At 31.7% G+C, this 19,782-nt stretch overlaps 2 protein-coding genes and 1 long non-coding RNA gene across 3 annotated transcripts in view; all 3 read left to right on the forward strand.

Annotated features, from left to right (window-relative positions):
* LOC149484819 (uncharacterized) overlaps window positions 1-5,984 on the forward strand; it is a 217,461-nt gene extending 211,477 nt beyond the window's left edge. Inside the window, exons 9-10 of the mRNA XM_089701111.1 lie at window positions 4,849-4,912; window positions 5,502-5,984. Of these exons, the coding sequence (XP_089557237.1) occupies window positions 4,849-4,912; window positions 5,502-5,514 (77 nt within the window). The 3' untranslated portion in view covers window positions 5,515-5,984. The remainder of the gene's footprint in view (window positions 1-4,848; window positions 4,913-5,501) is intronic.
* Window positions 5,985-7,848: 1,864 nt separating this feature from the next.
* On the forward strand, window positions 7,849-9,342 carry LOC149484820 (uncharacterized). Its single transcript, XR_016316242.1, has 3 exons — window positions 7,849-7,981; window positions 8,557-8,741; window positions 8,831-9,342. It is a non-coding gene; the product is annotated as an uncharacterized LOC149484820 (long non-coding RNA).
* Window positions 9,343-10,744: 1,402 nt separating this feature from the next.
* On the forward strand, window positions 10,745-17,610 carry LOC149484821 (lysosomal proton-coupled steroid conjugate and bile acid symporter SLC46A3-like). Its single transcript, XM_089700406.1, has 7 exons — window positions 10,745-11,515; window positions 11,589-11,745; window positions 12,746-12,847; window positions 13,907-14,044; window positions 15,701-15,784; window positions 16,421-16,577; window positions 17,442-17,610. Exons 1-7 carry the CDS (start codon window positions 10,745-10,747, stop codon window positions 17,596-17,598), a joined length of 1,566 nt encoding a protein of 521 aa, XP_089556532.1. The 3' UTR covers window positions 17,599-17,610.
* The last annotated feature ends 2,172 nt before the right edge of the window (window positions 17,611-19,782 follow it).

Consider the following 19,782-nt stretch of genomic DNA (forward strand, 5'->3'; position numbering starts at 1 on the left):
TAAGACAAGTTTATAAATTAGGGACACTGTAGACCTTGGCGACCTGATTTCTGGTCTATATTCAAACCTGTCTCAAATAAATAAATAAAGTATTAATTTAAATTAAGGTCATTAAAAATCCTTAACCCCTTTCTATCAGAGAAGAACCAAATCGTTAGCAAAAACATTTACAACATAAAAAAATTTGTGCGTGTACTAGTGTATTTTTAAAAAAATAATTTACTATATGCAACTTTACAGAAATACGTCGAATCACGCATGTTAGGGATAAGAAAAAGATGGCGTAACGGAAAAATGTCACGCGTAACGAAAAAATGTTACACAAAATTTTTTTCCAACCCAAAAGAAGTCCCAAAGAATTTTCACATCAATAACATTGTGTTACGTAAAGCACTAATTATAAAGCTTTCCCCACAAAAAAAGAAACCCCCGAACACATTTCTTAAAACAATTCCCATAATTCGCTTCCGCGAAGTTAAATTGAATTAAAACATGACGATAAAAGTGTAATTATCGTAAAAATCGCGTGAAGACATTCCAAGATGGAAGGCGTGGGGAACCCGGCCCATAATAATGAAGGCTGGTCCTTATCCTGCATTATAATTATATTAAGCTCAACTGCGGTAGAGTTTCTTGTGAATCTGTGCTCATTTATTTTATATCTGTGTTAACGTTCAGCGCTTATTTGATGTTTATTTGATGCAATTGTTTTGCTGTATTTATTTAATTAGCACTTCTATTACGTTTGATACTGTGAAAAATTAAGGTAATAGCACAGAATACTTAATAGTAGCTAAAGCTAGTAATAGAATGGTGGTGTGAGAACTATTAAATATTGTTGATGGTTTTTAATTTCGTCGTTTATTTATATTTCATTAGCATCATTCACTGTAAATTAATTTTAAGAAAAGATTAAAACAACGCAATATTTCCTACGTAATTAATTAAGGCATTCACCTATGTTATTTACTAAGCAGACACTACCTAAAGCTTTACCTAGGTAACTATGTAATACTTAGTGCCAACTATGTTTCCGTATTTAACTTCAAACATTTAAAAATATGATAATGCATCTGGTGTACTATAAAGACGTGGGTCTTGCTGAGAGTTTCAGCTTATTTTTTCCATCTTCAATCCTGTATTAGATTAACCAATATATCAAGTGCTACACGCTCTAAGAGAACTTAATTTGCATAGTTTTGCGAAATTGAGGTCAATGGCCCGACAATTGTCACCTCCAAATGCACATAAATAATACAACGCAATAACGTCTAGCGTGCCACTGTTATTGCTTCCCCGACCCCGGGCCCCCGACCCCCGACCCCCGCTCAACACCTCAGGGGTTAACACGACCCCTAATGCGGCATTCTTATGTGACACGGATTTATCCAACGTGTATTGTTCTGGTTAATTTATGGCGCTTAAACCGCGCCTCGAATTTCAGCCGTGTTCAAATAAAAAGTAATAATGTTCAAAGCCGTTTGTAACAAGTGTGAATGCAAATTGGATGTGAGTTATGGCGGTGGTTTTGCACTTTTTCAACGGGTTTAGTGCGGGTTTAAAGGAATTATGAATTTAAATAAAATGAATGTTCTCACGTACGAAGAAATACTAAATTAGATTGAAACTTGATCGGCGATTTAGTTACACAAAATTGCGTGAGGCTTATCCTTTCCTTTCATATTTCTTGCCTTGTCTAAGACTTTTACGGTACAGAGACGGAGGTTCCGGAAAATTCGAGGGATAACTTTTTATTCGAGATTAGATCATTTTTACGCGTAGGGCCGTTTGATCTTTTCATACCTGATTAATTAGAAACGTCGTATAAAAGCACTCGCAATAAATCTTTGACATTTGGCTCTCATTAAGAAAAAGGATGAGGAAATTAATATTTACATTAGATATTAAAAATCTTTTCTTTACACATATTAATTTAAGTGTTAAATTTATACCTTATGTTATCATATTATCGTAATAAAATTTAAAAACTATTTTTAATTGGATTTAAATTGATTTATTATTATAAGTTATCTTCTTTATCTTTGACGTGAAAAAGATATTAACTACACGAGAGTTACAACCTAGGTCCAACACGAAGTAAATACGCATATAAATTAAAAAAAAAACTTTACCTATTTTAATTGTATTGTGTATCTACACTAATATTATAAAGAGGAAAACTTTGTTTGTTTGTTTGTTTGATTGTAATGAATAGGCTCATAAACTACTGGAACGATTTTAAAAATTCTTTCACCATTCGAAAGTTACATTATTTACGAGTAATATAGGTTCTATACATTATCACGCTAAGACCAACAGGAGCGGAGCCACGCGGGTGACACCGCGCGGTACAGCTAGTTATATATAATTAAGAAGTTATTATAATTCCCGTCTCTACTTAATAAACTACTCAATTAAAAAAAAAACAATATTTTCATATTATTAAAAAAACTACTAAATAACTATCATTCCACGCAAAACTATTGAAAGTTAATCCCCTCAACTTATTTACGTTACAAGTAAATTGTTAACCTATTTGTACGTCTTGCTTGTATAACAGATAAGAGAGATACGGCAGTATTTATTGCGTATTCCTTGTGTTTGCGTTTATCATACATTCGCTATTTGAACATGATCTTATTTTATCTGTTTTCGTGACGTAGGGATGGGAATTCTGTTGCAATTTTTTGTTTATTGCACACATTGTAAATACAAATTGATAGCTATTTTAGTAACATTTATAAAAACGGTTGAAGTATATTTTTTTGCGAACAGATTTTTTTTGTTTTTTTTTTTTGACGTGACAACGTCTTATAATTCGATAGAGCCGGCTGCACGCACGAAAAAACATGACTCAAGCGGCGTTACCTCGCTCTGAGGCGTTCCATGTAAGGCTTGAAGTGCAAGCGAGAGCGTGGAACGAGCGACAAAAAAGCACAAGTTGTCACGTTCACCTATCGTCAGTAAACCGACTTTACAGACAACCATTATTTTTTTGCAATTTTATTGCATATTTTTCCTTGTATGTACATACATAGCTACATAGCTAAATCGTACATTATTTATTTAGCTTAAATGTATCTTAAATGCTTACGTTACGTTTACGTTAAACTTGATGCATCGTTTCATGTGTATAGAAATTTTCTAAACGTCGATTGAGATAAGTACAATAAAGAATCGATTAAAGCTTTTGACTAAATTTTGGAGCATAAGTAGTTTTGACCTGTTTTGAGTTTTAACTGTAACCTACAACACGTAATGTACATGTACGTTTATACATTGTAAACGTACTCGTATCGTATTTTCCTAATTTTCAAGTCACAGATATTGCATTTAAAAACCCGCGTGTAAGAATCAATATCGACGCCAAAATCTATTGTTCATTTGACCAAGTTTATTAAACAGGTCTAAGGCAACATCTGGTCCTGAAATCTATTCTATATTAATATTCCACTTTCTTTGTCCCGTTTACCGTTTTATTTCAATAATCGTAAAATATTGGTTTTCTAACGTTTGATGTTTTATGCTCCACGTGTATTTTGTTACGAAAGAATTTTCGGGACGAAAAAACGTACTTGCATGTTTTTTTAGGAATGTTGTTTTGTTTTTATTTACATTGTACATAAAATGCTGTGGTGAGTTGGTTAGAAATAAATAAATAATGGTTAGCAATAAATTAAATAAATGGTAATCAAATAACATATTCGTTATTAATGTTGTATTGTGGTTGTATACTTTATAAGTAACAGATAATTTAATTAAGATGTTTGAAATCAGGTGCATTAGTAAAAATTATATGTATTTTTGAGTCAACATTGTTAAAATAGAAAAATTAAAGAATTTCGGTAAAAACTTTAATAAAAGTTTGTATTATTCCTTCGATTGAAGATTAATTATAAAATTCTTGGATGAAAATTATAACAAAAAAATAATAATATACTGCACAAGCTTTTCCGCGAAATGACTCGCGTCCACAAAATTTTAACGCGTTAAAACCCATCTCCATTAAAAATTCGATCTCTTATTTTAACTCTATTCAAACCTTATTTTTTTAACCTTTAAGATTTAATCTCAATGAATATCCAAAAATAAAACTTTAAGTACCACTAGCATTAGCTAGTATTAAGTATTCTTCGGTACCACTTTGGAGGGTAGGTATAGGTACTTAGATAAAAATATATAGATAACAAAACTTTTTCGTGCCAGTTTACACAATATTATACTTTTTATTACTGTTCAAACTTAAAGATACGTAATAAAAAATGTATATTAATTTCGACTAAAAGTTAATCCATTAAAAACACAATTTTAATCTTATGTACTCAGTCGTTATTTTATTGCACTGCGTTCATATTAATTGTTATTGTTGTTATAAATTCGGTTTCCATGTCAATATTTTATATCTCCATTGAGTTATATTTTTAATCTCATCAAAAATTTACATCAATGTCGAATTGTACGTACGTTTTATTCATAAACTGTGTAAGCAGATAAATTTTAACGAGCAAATTGACAGAAAACTTGTAAAACAAAAATGTTTATAATAGGCCGGGAGATATTGACAGAAAATATTGGGTCATTAATACCAGTATGATGGTTCTTCAGGGGTCTTATTACGCAATTACAAAAAGAATTCTGTCAGTATTTCCCGGCCTATATGTATGACATGATTTAAAAAATGCTATTGATATTTTGGATTTGTAAAAATATATTGTTATCCTCAGGAGTTATTTAAGGAGTAAAATATTATATACTTAGGTAAATTAAACAAATTTAGGTTAGTAAAACTTATCAAAATATCACTGTTGCTATAAATAAAAAAAATATTTATTGTCTGTTTGTTCTCAGGGTTGCTAGCATCGGCCACGCTCATAGTCATATGCTCTACATTCAGCGCAGTTGATACATTAAGGTAAATATAACATTATACAAAGATATAATTATCTATTTAAATAAGTTAGTATAAATTCTTACGGTGCATTTGGATCAAACTAACGAATGCTCATTCTAACCTCACTATGTCAAAAACTTCTAATGTAAGGCGTAAAGCATTCTTTCATTGTTCTTAGTGGGTTCGAAAAGATTCTATACAATGTTCTAATACTGAACAACACTGAATACGAGTTATCGTTGACATTAAAAGATCACGAAAGAATGCTCTTGCTCTAGCTCTTGCTCTATGTTCGTTTTGTCAATGCACAGTTATGGTGTTTTGGAATATGTTCAAGTTCATTATGTATATAAAATGAAATAACTGTCTTTCTATCCAGGAGAAATCTTTATATCTTTATAAAGACAAGTTACAAAAACAGTAATTGTTAATACTCAATCTTTGTATCTTTACGAGCAAAGCTTCTCAAACTTATTCAAAAATAGTAATTGTTAATGAGTTAAAACCTTACAAGAAAAACAGTACATATTTCATGAAATTAATTGTGATTCTTTAAACACAAGTGCAAGGTGAATTTTTCATGATTATAATTGTGTTTTTTTTATTTCAGGATCCTGCGATGATGTATAGTAACTGCGCTTCCTCTGGATCTGTAAATAAGATAGTTTAACATTGTGGTAACATTGTTAGTGATATAGCTATTGAAATGAACACCGTATTTTATGTTTAAATTATCGAAAAAACGCAATTTTGTATTTGGTAGAAACTGCAAGAACTGAAACTAGACGTAATGCGGCTACTCATGTTATAGTATTGTTTTTCATTAAAATGTCCTGTCTAAAACTTATGATGTCATTACATGTGATAATAAACTCAATGATAGAATACAACTACATATGCAAGGATGCTTAAAAGCACAGTAAAAGGGTCAACATGCTTATTATTCATTTGTAGAGTTTAAAACAATTAGACAGAATATCAAGGAAAAATAATATAATTTACAATGAAAAAAAAAAACTATTTTAACTGTATAATTTGTTTAAAAATATAAGGAATGTGATAATCTGATCCGATTTTTGCTGGTCTTGGTACTTAAAACAAAAAAAAAATGCTTTTTTAGCAAATCAATTCATATGATGATGTTCAAAAATGTTTTACAACTTCTATCCATATTTCTATTTATTTGATATATTTTTTACAAAAAATACATGAATTAGGACGTCAAACAAAATAAATAGGTACTTCGTATAATTTGACTGTTATAAAAGGCTTAATATTATGAATTAAATGTTTGATTTTGCGTTTAAATAATACTTAACAAATTGCCAATATAATTAAATGTCATCCCACTATTAATTTTAATTCTCATTTTATAATGTCAAAATAATATGTAATAATAATAATATCAAAAAATTGTAATGGTTGTGTAATTTATTAATTCTAACGTAATATTTTAACGACTTGTAACATTATTTAACTGGGTAATTTAATTTACTATATTTTATATTATATGAATAAATCTATCCTATTTAAAGCAGCCATTTACAACGAATTTCTTCCACGACATAGTTTAATGTTTTTCTTTTTCTTTTTGTATGATTTTTAACTTTTATAATATCGATTGTAAATATTCCTGTAATATATAAGGTAAACTTAATTGAATAGCGAAATAATTATAGTCTAAGGAGCGTAGTGCATTAGAATAATAATAAAAGGAAATTTCTGGGCAAACTGGTCTTTCCTTGTCTTTTAATTTTCGATGAGAATTGACAAAATGGGATGAAAACTCAATATAAATTATGAGCAAATTTTGGTGGTACTATTGACTGACTGGTAATATGTAACTCTCGTACCACAAAACGCTAAACGCTATCGTACTAATAGCGATACTAGGGCGATATGATATTTTGAGATTTCATAATACTTATCAACTCTCATCGAGGGAAATACCCAATGACTTAAAAATTACATTATTAGAAGGCAGAAGAAAAAGGTGAGCCCTTGAAAACTTTGAATAAAACATAAATAATAATCGAAACGAATGTAAATATCTAAAGGATGTTATAAGATGAACGAGATTTGTTTAGGGTATGAAATTGTGTTATATTAATAAAATGTTTAATATATAATAACCTCGAAACATGGTAGTTTGGTGTCACCAAGCTCTGCAAGGCGGATTAAGTTCTGAATATAATTAATAAAAATAATATATTATTGTCGTGCATGGGAAAAGTTTGTTTCAAACAAATGTTATAATATATGTATAATAAAATCTTTGTTGCCAAAATAACATAATATACGTAGAGTTTTATGTTCTTTATAATGTTAATTAAAAATTAAGCATTGTACTTCATTGTACATTTTTTTTTAATATAAGGCGAATATGTATCTAAAATTGTTATTAATAAAAACGTTTATAATATGTGTATTTAATATTTATTTAATGTCAATTTTATTTAGTTAATAACAAAATGTAATCGTGACATTATGTAATACGAAGTAGACAATATATAATAAACTCTTTGAAAGTGTATTAAAATTGTTGATTTGTTATTATTTTATTGTAATATCGTAGTAATGTTTTGTTGGAAAATAGATTAAATTTTGTACATTTCACGCTGTGTTATTTTGCTCAATCATAGTGCGATTTTTAGACGAGAGTCTGTTAAATAAATACATGAAAATATTTTAAATATTGTTTTATTCTTCAACACCACCCAAAGAAGTCTTATGAATGAAATATCTGCGACAAAATATAAAAAAACGTAGAAGTTTTTTAATCATCCAGTTTGACAGATCCTGCAGGGCTTTATATCTGTCAGTTTAAATTACCAATATGTATGAAGAAATCATTGAGGTACACATAAGGAGACGACACCGCCTACACCACTTATGTTCCGCTCAACATACGTCATCTGACGTAACTGCACTCAGTCGCTTGCTCGCTTGCTCGCTCATTGGCGCGAACGTCACGCTCATTTTTTATTTGTTTTAAAGTGAAACGCATCAAATATGCCTACGTGTGTGTTACGATATTTCACAAATTATACAAATAATACGGAAAAGTGCAAAGGAATAACTTTTCAATCAGTAAGTAACTAGATAATAATTTTTAAAACTTAGTTAGAACAAAATTTTTGGCGGGCGACATTTTGCGTCATTTGTCATAGATTAAAAATTTAAGATATGACATTGGGCATGAAATAAGTGTTGTTAGTAATATTTGCTGGCGTATATTTTTATAGTATAAAATAATAATTTTACATATTTAGAAAAGCATAGACCGGTTGTTAATTGAAAAAAGGTGAAATCATGAAATATGAAAATCAATTACTTAATCACCAATTTTTTTTTTTTGTTAATTGATTTTAATCAAGTTTTTAATTGATTTTGTATAAGCTACTGACTTGAACGTATAATTGAATTATTATTTATTTATCTACACTAATATTATAAAGAGGAAAACTTTGATTGTTTGTTTGATTGTAATTAATAGGCTCATAAACTACTAGACCGATTTTGATGAAATTTGGCACAGACAATCTTTAGACCCTGAGAAAGAACATAGGCTACTTTTTATTGCGAAATATGAACCACGGGCGAAGTCACGGGCGTAGCCAGCCAGCTAGTTCAGAGATAAGTAATTAATATTTTTTCTATTCAAGGTTTCCATGTCTGGAGTGAAGAAAGGGAAAAATGGGTAAAATTTGTCCCAAACAACCGCAGTGAAGAAACCTGGTTACCATCCGATAGAACTTGCGTCTGTTCATTGCATTTTTGCGATGAGGATAAATATACCACAAAAGCGGGAAGGCGTTTTCTAAAGAAGTCTGCTGTTCCTTGTATTGATGTTAGTAATAATAATAAAATTTTACGGATTTGTATAGCAAATAAAATATTATTTTAGCCATCACTAACATTATGTTATATTTATTTTAGCCGAAGGTGTGCTACAATAGTACTGAAAAAAACCTATACAAGCAATTTCTGAGCCAGGAACATGTTCTGAGGATAATGAGAATGAACTAAATAAACATTTTGTACAAAATTACACGGCTTTTATTTATTTTCTAAAAAAGACTCAATTTGTAAGGAATGAAACTTCCCATAGCCCTGACTGAACCTAAAACCCGAAAAAAATTAAGTTATTCCATATGACGTCACTATTTACATCATCCTATATTATATGCCAGATATTGTTAGCCCCGCGTAGTAAAGTCAGTTTATACCTAAAATAAATATTAAGTAAGTACAAAGAAAATTTCAAGTCAACGTGCATGTAAGGAGTGGCACCCAATACAATACTTAGACAGAATGAAACAAAGTGTCGCCTCTATAGCGGTGAGTCAGTGACATCGCATAATCTATGACTGTCTAGCCGTCATTCGCGCGCCCCGCGCCGCCGCGCTTGGCGCACAGATTTTGTTCGTGGTGTCCGCTCCATACGAAGTAATATTATCTCAATGGAAGAAATAAATTAAAGTGATAAATCACTCTATCATCATATCTTAAAACAAGCCCTCATAGTTATAATTCATCGCTTACAAAACCTATTTGCACCGCCATTTACAAAGAGTTTCTTGCTACTTATTATCATAAAACACAAAATCTACAAAACCGATTTTATAAGTTCGTCAACCAACATAAAGCTATATTTTAGATTAGGTTTATTTTTATCTCGGTGGAACCAACAATAAATACGTGTTACTTAGTTACTTTATATAATTTTTACCCTCTTGCAAATCATCAGATAAGCTTTGCGTGAGTAAGCTTTCACTGCTTTTATTTCAGTCTATTTATATATTTGTGTACCAAAAAGTGAGTATAAAACCGAAACCGAAAAAAAAACAACATTATTAGCTCAAAACAATGCGACGAAAGAACGATAAAAATATATAGAATGATGCAGCGAACACATTTATTACTCTAGTACGTCACTTTTAAGAAGTACCTACTGCATATTGCATTTAACAAATACCTAATTAGTCAAATGCCTTTACACGTGGTAGCTGGTAGGTACTACTTCCAAGTTATGATTAGATTCTAAACAACATCGAACATCAAGCAATTTTTTTGTTTAAATCATTTAGAAAGTTACCATTTCCAATCTACATAAGTATGAAATATAATAGTTCTATATTTCATTTATCATAGTATTTGTAGGCAAATCTAAATTAAGCACACTGTTCTATCAGAGCTGTATAAAACGGGACTAGTGATTATTCCACCACAGCTGCTCCAATTTGACGTCTATGCAAAATACGATTGCATGACGATTGCAGCCTGTTGACCAAATCCGAAAACTATCAGCAATTTGCTTCACTATTCACAAGGAAATGAACGTAATCGACTGAAAAACAACCGGTTACAAAAGATTTTGCTGCAACTTCTTTCAACGACCTCAAAGTTAAAGTCCTCATCCATAAATAGCTCCATAATTTTCCATACGACATACATAAAATAAACATGAGAAATAAGATAACGAACTGATATACTATATGTTATAAAATCCATACTATTCATTAATTAATATTATAAAACTGTTGAGTTTGTTTGTTTGTTTGAACGCAATAATCTCAGGAACTACTGGTACGACTGGAAAAATTCTTTCGGTGTTAGATATCGAGGAAGGCTTATAGGCTATCATCACGCTAAGACCAGCAAGAGCAATGCGGGTAAAACCGCGGGGCACAGCTAGTATAATATATTACTAAGCATTTTAAAATGTAATGCATGAATTTACACAGCGATAACGTTTCATCATTAATGAATCTCTTACAAATATTTACAATGCGAAAATAGTTTTTACTTGTAATAACCACTATCATCACTCATAACGATACAACAAGCAGAATGTGCGAACATGAAGAAGCGCCCTTAAAAACCCAGCCTGAAAAAGTGAAAAAGAAAACGTTAAAAGAGAAAATCGCGTACATACGTGAGAACATTACACTGGAACCAGTTCTAATCAGCTACGTTATTCCAGGATCACTGTCCAGACTTGCGACCCAAAATCTGAATTTGGACAAAGCGTGCAGAGTTAATCTTCATTATGACTCAAACGTTTGCGACGCACTCATCGCCCAGAAAGGATTATATCTACAAGAGGAAATCGAAGTACAAACACTTGTTGCATCCATGGAGGCATGGAAAAACATCATACTAACAGCGATCCCAAGTTTCCTGATATTATTCTTAGGCGCATGGAGCGATCGAACCGGGAAAAGAAAGATCTGCGTTCTTATGCCAATAGTGGGGGACTTGCTTATGTGTTTAAGTAATCTTCTCAATACGTATTTCTTCTATGAACTGCCAGTTGAAGTAACGATGTTCTTTGAGGCTTTTTTCCCGGCTATAACTGGAGGTTGGATAGCTACTTACATGGGAGCATTTTGTTATATTAGTGAAATATCGAGTGAAGAGTCTAGGACGTTTAGAGTTGGTATAGCGAACCTTTGTCTCACTGTCGGTTCTCCCATAGGCCATGCTTTAAGTGGAATTTTGCTCAATAGAATTGGATATTATGGAATATTTACGTTCAGTTCACTGTTGTATATTTTTAGTTTAGGCCATGGTTTCTTCTGTATGAAAGATCCTGAAAGGCCTAAGGTGGAAAAAAAGAATGTAAGTTTCAGTTACTTTCAATTTACGCATACAAAAAGAACAAGCAATTATAAGATCCAATAATAAATTACAGGAAGACAAAGGAGTGTGCAATTTCTTGAGGTCCTTCTTCAATTTTAAACACGTGATGGAAACTCTGAAGGTAGTTTTCAAAAAGGGTCCCAATCGGCGACGAACAAAATCAATTTTAGTTCTGGTTTCTATAGCTTTTGTTTACGGTCCAATGTATGGTAAGTAAGAAACGATATCATATCTAAGATCACAATAAATATTTACAAAAATTAATCAAAGTAACGAATGCGTGGCGTTTTTTTATCTTAAAATAACGTCATGTTACAACAACATGTTTTTTTATCGTAATTTAAATATATGTCTTAGAGTTCTAATACACGAACGGCAAGTTGTGAACGGCAGAGGCTACTTCAGCCGTCGCCACATGTCGACATGTCGACGGCAGTCAGCGGCACCTCGGTGGCAGCAGTTAATATGTCGACGGCTGCCGTCAACAAGTGGCGACGCTTGCAGTTTTGTGTTGACGGCAAACTGCAAGCGTTTGATGTTTGACGGCATCCGTTTTTGCCTGTCGACGGCAGCCGTCGTCATATTTACTGCTGCCGCCGAATGCCGTCGACATGTGGCGACGGCTGAAGTAGCCTCTGCCGTTCGCAACTTGCCGTTCGTGTGTTAGAACGCTTATGTGAAATATTATGGTTTGTGTGACATAAATATAAATAAAAATGTAAAAAGATAAGTAATTTGGTCCCTAGACGGCAATGCAGATCGTCGCAATGTTCGTTTAGCTCAATGATTGAAATAAATGACATGCTAACTACGTGCTGGTGAACCATTCTTTTTTCTATCCTACAAGTATGACAACATGCTCGCATGATAATTTAGATAGATGTCATGAAAAAATTGAAAGTGACTATTCTATCATGCATACTTGCCGACTGACAGGCATGCATGATCATTTAGATCGGTGCAGTCATTCAAAAGCTAAGTGTTTTTTACACTATAGTACTGATATAAATCGAGACTGGATACAAACTTTATGCATGATTTGATATAATTACCCAAAGAAATAAACTTTTTTATTTTTTAACTAAATTGCATTATAGATTGCATTACAGCTGTGAATACAAACTCATCTGCAACCTTATTAAATGTGTCCATTACACAGTTTATATTCTTTGTTATTTTAAAGATAACTACTATATATTTTGCTTTCAGGTGAATTCACAGTAAGGTACTGGTTTACGAGGTACAGATTTAATTGGGATGCCATGAAATACAGTTTCTATAATACATTCTACATTTGTCTTCATGCACTCGGTAAGAAAATCTAAATAAAAAAACGTCTTCTTCATCTCTATTTTTAATGTCTATGGTTGCAAAATCTACGTTCATAATAACTATTTAGAAGCACTCGTGCACTAAATATATTATTAATTGATTTACCATATTAACCGATTTAGGTCTAAATATTTGAAGACGCTACATATTACATGTGAGTTATAATACTTATGCTAATAGATTGCTCAATTTTCGTAATGGTTAGGGAGCCAGGTGCAAATTTGGTTAACTATTTCCTCTCAAGAGATAATTCGTCAGACGCATGAGAGTATAGTATTATAAAGCCTCGTGAACGTCAGCTGGCGCTCGGTTGGGGGGGTGAGCGGTTGTAGCCTCCCACGCACATAGGAAAAAAAATACATTCATTCATTCATTTCCTCTCAGCTAAAAATTTGTCAAATTGTAGCTAACCCAATATCTCAACGAAAAAAAATAGTCAGCTGGTTACAACATGGTGTATTATACGTCAGCTGGTGTCTCGAACATGAAAGTTAAATTTAAAGAAAAATTTATTTTCCGTTATTTCCTCTCAAACAAAAATTTACCTGATGATAGCTTATATGTAACTGTGGATAAATATATATGTCAGCTGGCTGTATCTTGGTGGAAAAACCGTCAGCTGATACGGGAGGCTACAACCGCTCTTCCCCCCAACCGAGCTCCAGCTGACGTTCACGAGGCTTCATAATACTATACTTTGATGCATTTTACTAATTACCGCTTGAGAGGAACTTGGTCATAAAATCAGCTGCTGGCTCCCGGACCATAAGAAGCCATTCGTAGAAACAAGTACACAATTTAGTATGTTTCTTTCAATAGTTACAAGAAATCACTACATGCCAACTATTACCAAAACAGGCATTATCAGAATACAGTATGTAACATATATCAATATGATCTCAAATTTGGTTAGACATCAACACAATCGTTGTCAGATCGAAGTTGAGATGTATAGACATATTATGTACAAAACAGACGCACTTTAGAGGCAAACGGAGGCATATCTATCTTGATTCTGAGCTCTATGTTTTGTTCTAGGTGCTTTTATATCTGTTAGTATATTTAGTAGGAGATGGAAATGGAGCGACGCGACTCTTGGGATTATTTCAACTGTCAGCAAACTTATGGGAGGCATAGCTGCTAGTCAAGCTAGGACCTCGCTGCAAATGTATTTAGGTATGAGTATGAGTCACTTTATTTTTAGTATTTGTTTCTTTATTTATCTATTTATACTTTATTGCTCTACCTGGATAAATTACAACTTAAGACTTTACCTAGGATACATTGTAACAAAAGGCGGTTTTATCGCTAAATAGCGATTTCTTCCATTGAACATAGGGAGAGAAATTAAGTATCTCTCCGTATATTGAAAAAAATGTATCTCATGAATTGCGATAGTCAGATAGTTGAAGATTACAGAGAATATACAGTTTTCTTGACAAGATATAAACAATTAATTAAAAAAAAGACGTGTGGCACTCGGGGACTGCCGCGGTAAAGCTATTGCATGCTATGCCTTCAAGCCACTCCACCGCGCCCGTCGGAGTGGGGAGCGTGAGGTTTTTCGTTACTAAATTTCTGGATTCGGGCCCCGCGCTCAAGGCCCGCGATAGAAGCTATGCAATAGCTTAAAAGAAAAACAGAAAAAAGTGATAGTGGCAAGCATAGAAATCTAAATAACAAGACACTAGAAGTCGTAAGCGTGCGTGACCTTGTCGCCACTCAGGTGATTTGCACATCACCAGTGCATTCGTCACTGTTCAGTTGCTCTGGAGACGTATGAGTGTATACATGGTGTGTTTCAGCAATTCCCATTGCGGAAATTCTTCCACAAGTTGTAATTATACTTATAAAGGAATAATATTTCATCGGAAAATATATTTTTTTAGAAATAATGCCGTTTTTCCTTAAAATTATAGAATATTTACAAGTATTACGAGTGTCACCATAGTAATCGAAATAACAATGAATGACACAGTCGACCATTCTTATTATCACGTTTGTTCGTATTGGAGCAAAAAGTCTCATATACTTAGGGATGTTATTCTAAAATAAACCGTAAATTCGTGCGTTAGGATACATATTCAAAAGCTTAATTTAATAGATAAGTTAGTTTTCACTAAAATCAAGCTGTCAATAAAAGGCATAGTTTACTTGTGTGTACTGTTTAGCTTTCGGTTTGAATGTGTTGATTTTGGCGACAGCGGTTTTCATACGAATTATGACATTATAGCACTTCTATGTGTCTTGTTATTTAGATTTCTATGGTGGCAAGTGTACGACTACGTACTTATGTTTACGACTTGCACTTGATCGATTATTAATACTTTAATTCTTTAATTTTATGTATTTTATTTTTGGTTTATCTTTTGTCTAGACGACATATATCAATCTTATTTCAAGCTTCCTTATTTTAATAAAGATAACGTATAATCCCGGGTATTAAATAATTGAATTAATCTGATACATTTTTCATGTCCAAAAATAAAAGATGATATATCTAATAATAAATTTATTATACCTTTGAATACTTTTGAATATAGTTGGTGTTTTCAATTTCTGTACACTGACAATTATTGCCATTATATGTGTAGTTATATCTCTATCTTATAGATCTCTATATTATAATAATAATATATTATTGTATCATTTGGTTATTATGAACCTACTTGGTTTAATTTACGTCTTAAATAAAGTTTTGCTAATTAAATAAGAAATGATTTTAATAGTAGATAATATTGCTAAGTCTTTCAGATAAATTAAAATGAATGTATTATATTAGAATAAGAATTCGTCCAGTAGTTATTATAAAAGTAATTAAAATTCTTCCAGCCATTGCCGTCGAGACATTTAATGCAACATCCTTCACAGCACTAAGATCGATATCATCTAAACTAGCCAAAAGTGATGAATTGGGTATGTAAATTGTAAAATGACTTTTATGAATGCATGTATACAGGGTGTCCCACTATTGGTACCTATACAAGATTGACTTTATCAATGACTAGCGGTCCGCCCCGGCTTCGCCTGTGGCAAAAAAAAGTAGCCTATGTCCTTTCTCGGGTATCAAAATATCTCCATACCAAATTTCATACAAATTGGTTCAGTAGTTTAGGCGTGATTGAGTAACAGACAGACAGACAGACAGAGTTACTTTCGCATATAGTAGCTTTCCGCCCGTGGTTTCGCACGCGTAATCAAACGAAAACTCGCTTAGTTGCTGTTCCCTTGGGATTTCCGGGATAAAAATTTTATTTGCCCTTTCTCAAATCTAAAACTACATTTGTACCAAATTTCATGCAAATCAGTTAGGAAGCTAGGTTAAGGCGTGAAAAAGAGATTGACAGGCAGACAGACGGACAGACAGGAGTTCATTTTGCGTAATATTAAGTAGTGATTAAACTTATAATTTTGTTTTCAACAAATACACTTCAAAGGCACTTCTGAACCATAATTTAACCAGAATATTTGTTACATAGAGCAAGTTTTCCAAAGCCTGGCACTAGATGGCATTGTAAGTATCAAAAACATAATCTGAAATTTGTTTTCCAGGGAAAAACATTTCGATATTCAATCTATTAGAAGTGGTGACGTCAATGGTATTCGGGCCAGCGTATTCAATGATTTACATGATGACGCTAAAAGTTGACGTGTCTATTGTGTATTATTGTAGCACGGTGCTAACATTTCCAGCTATATCGATATTCGTGTGAGTATGGAAAAACCGTTTTATATAAGAATGTATTTCAAATAGTTCTGGGAAAATCCAGTAACCTTCCTCTTTAAGAAATATTCTTGAGACTGTAGGTAAACTTATAGGGAATGGCTTTGTTATATCTTTATGTAGTACTCAAAACAGTTAAAGTATATCACTACATATTACAATAAAACAAAGTCATAGCATAGGACTTTGGTCTGTCTGTTCGCAATAAAAACAAAAATGACTGCACCGATTTTCATTTTGTTTTCGCCAATGGAGCGAAGTTCTCGTGTTAAGTTTTAACACGTAGAATATTTAAAAATTTGTTTATTCGTAAAAGGGAGGTACCATTAGAGAAAAATAATTATTTAAAGTATTCCAGAGCGCAGAATGTAATTTACTTATTAAAATAATAGACAAATTTGGTATTTCGTGTGAAAATTTCTCACGTAACAACCGACAGAACAATAATCTCGAAAAAACTAACAATAATTTCGAATAAAGATGTAATTAAGGTCGGATTCTGCAAATGTCAAATTGCACCTACTTTAAACGCGCGGCCACGCGCATCGGTCACCTATTTTTTTTATCTTCGTAAAAAACATACATTTGGGTTCCTTTTATATCTCTAATCTCTTTCCGGGTGTATTATTTATTTTATTATATCCATATCGTAAATCAATTATAGTCTGGACAGACCCACAGCTAGGAAATCATAGGCCACATATTTTAGATATACAAGCACAGCACAGCGACAAAGCACGGGCCAAAGTATCTACTAGTTATAATTCTGTATACTAGTCATTATTCTGTGACCAAAGCAAAATCGACAAATATAATTTTAGCTAAAAAACTATTTATTTATCTTTCTAGGTGGTTTTATATTCAGAACAAGAAAGATATAAGAAGGCAGAAAGCTGAGAATGTTTCAGACAAATCAGAGATGGGTAAAGACGTAGCACCCAATTCTACAGAAAGGAAGGAATCTTTAATTGGAAGCATAGAAATTGCTGATAGTAAAATTATTTAGGAAAACCCACATTTAGTCGAGTTTTAATCTATACTAATATTATTAAGCTGAAGAGTTTATTTGTTTGAACGCGCTAATCTCAGGAAACACTGGTCCGATTTGTAAAAATCTTTCGATGTTAGATAGCCCATTTATCGAAGAAGGCTATCATTACGAAAGACCAACAGGAGCGGAGCACTGTGGGTAAAACCGCGGGGCACAGCTATTAGATAATATATTTAATTGATTTGTGATCAATTAAGTAGTTTGACATAAATATTATGAATAAAACACAAGCGACAATAGAGACCGCTCTTTACCGAGCATTAAAAATATATTAAAAATATATCTTTAAAACGAGTTATTTGGTGACAGTGATTACTATGTTTATTTTCCTTTAGTTTGAAATAATATTCTCTTATAACATGTGATTATTCCTTCTTTTGTCTAAAGGTTAGTATTAAATTTTAAAAATAAAATATAATAAGTAAAAAAAAAATATTTTTGAGCCTGATCTCAACCCTAAAAATAATATACAGTGATAAGTAGTATAGATATTTCATAGGTTTAGACACATTTGGTTTGTTACATAATATTTTAATAATAAAATCTTATATTGATAATTGTAGTTGAGTTTAATTATTTAAGAATTTATTTAGATTAAATGCTGTATATTATTATTAAATGCGTATATTATAAGGCTGTAAGTATATAAAAAAAAATGTGTGAAGATTTTACAAAAAAATATTAATTGTATTTTAGATTATTAAGTCTATGTTATAAATAATTATATATACGAAACAATAAATATTTTATAGCAATGCAAGCTGTAAGTATGTGATTTTATCAATTATACCTTTACATTTGCCTTAAAATAAAAAAGGGGTTCGTAACTCCTTTTCAAAATTAATGAAAATGAATCTAATTAATTAACTAAATTGAAAAAATTACTATGTCTTTATTATATTATAATTATTAAGTAATAATATAACTGAATTGATACGAATGTATTCCACCGTATGAAAGATTACATCCCTACTAATATTATAAATGCGAAAGTAACTCTGTCTGTCTGTCTGTTACTCAATCACGCCTAAACTACTGAACCAATTTGCATGAAATTTGGTATGGAGATATTTTGATACCCGAGAAAGGACATAGGCTACCTTTTATTGCGAAATATGTACCACGGGCGAAGCCGGGGCGGACCGCTAGTTCAAAATATATTTAATTAAAATAAACTGTAACAAATTCTACAAATCCATATTTTGGTCGTCAACCTAAATTCCATTTAGCATCTTGTCAGTCATTGTACTACAAAGTATCTTTTAAAATCCTAACACAAGCAAGCAGTTATTGTGATAAGTATTAAAATTATGAGTATAGAAAAATAAGATAAGAAAAACTACTTTTTTTATTTACTTATGTGAGCTCTACCGCATTGAATAGTTTAATTATTTTTGCGAAATAATGTACTATTTTTAATTGATATTTTTGAGAAAAGCGACAACAAAGAGCATAATATTTAATATTGTTGTTTTCAAAATCTTATACTTTTATCAATTTAATTTTTAAAAGGCCCTTTTTTATATATAAAACCCAGACAAACAATAAAATATTATAATTTATTTGTTATCATTTTGTACTTAACAAGGAGGAGCGCACTATGTTATGTTTATCTAACTTTGACGTAGGAAATGCTGAAGAAAATGTGTCTACAATTTTATAACAATTACTTTCAAAATTAATGATTAGTAATAAAAATAGTGACGCTAAGCATGATTGGATAATATTATATCCTCAAGTGTATTGTGTTAATCTTATCTTACTTCATACTTTATATTATAATTGCAGAAGTTTGTGACGATGTATGTATGTATGTTTGTTGATTTCTACGCAAAAACCACTGAGCGGATTTAGATGATACTTGGCAGTGATGTAGCTTACCAGAATATAGCATGAGCTTTAGAAATACCTGATTTTGCGGATCGCCTGCACGGCACAACTATAATATTACATATTATATTTTTTGTTTACATAGTAACCTAAAAACTTTAGTTCTATTTTTCAACAGACTTAAATAGAAGGAGGATCTAAATATGGAGGGAATATCTGTTCCAAAATCTACAAAGTAAGATAGCAAGACATTTATAAATGCTATGAACTTGTAAACCCATAAAATATCGGAAGCTTCACTGCTACAAG

Source organism: Colias philodice, chromosome 11, assembly GCF_061535455.1.
Source record: "Colias philodice isolate Cphi_HAF_F1 chromosome 11, ilColPhil1 Martin Lab GWU primary, whole genome shotgun sequence".
Lineage (NCBI taxonomy): Eukaryota > Metazoa > Arthropoda > Insecta > Lepidoptera > Pieridae > Colias > Colias philodice.

Bases quoted from the DNA above. Each gene is read 5' to 3' on its own strand.
- LOC149484821 (XM_089700406.1), top strand. From the start codon at position 10,745: ATGTGCGAACATGAAGAAGCGCCCTTAAAAACCCAGCCTGAAAAAGTG. The intron at 11,516-11,588 runs GTAAGTTTCAGT...AATAAATTACAG, and splicing joins CTAAGGTGGAAAAAAAGAAT to GAAGACAAAGGAGTGTGCAA. The intron at 16,578-17,441 runs GTGAGTATGGAA...TTATCTTTCTAG, and splicing joins CCAGCTATATCGATATTCGT to GTGGTTTTATATTCAGAACA.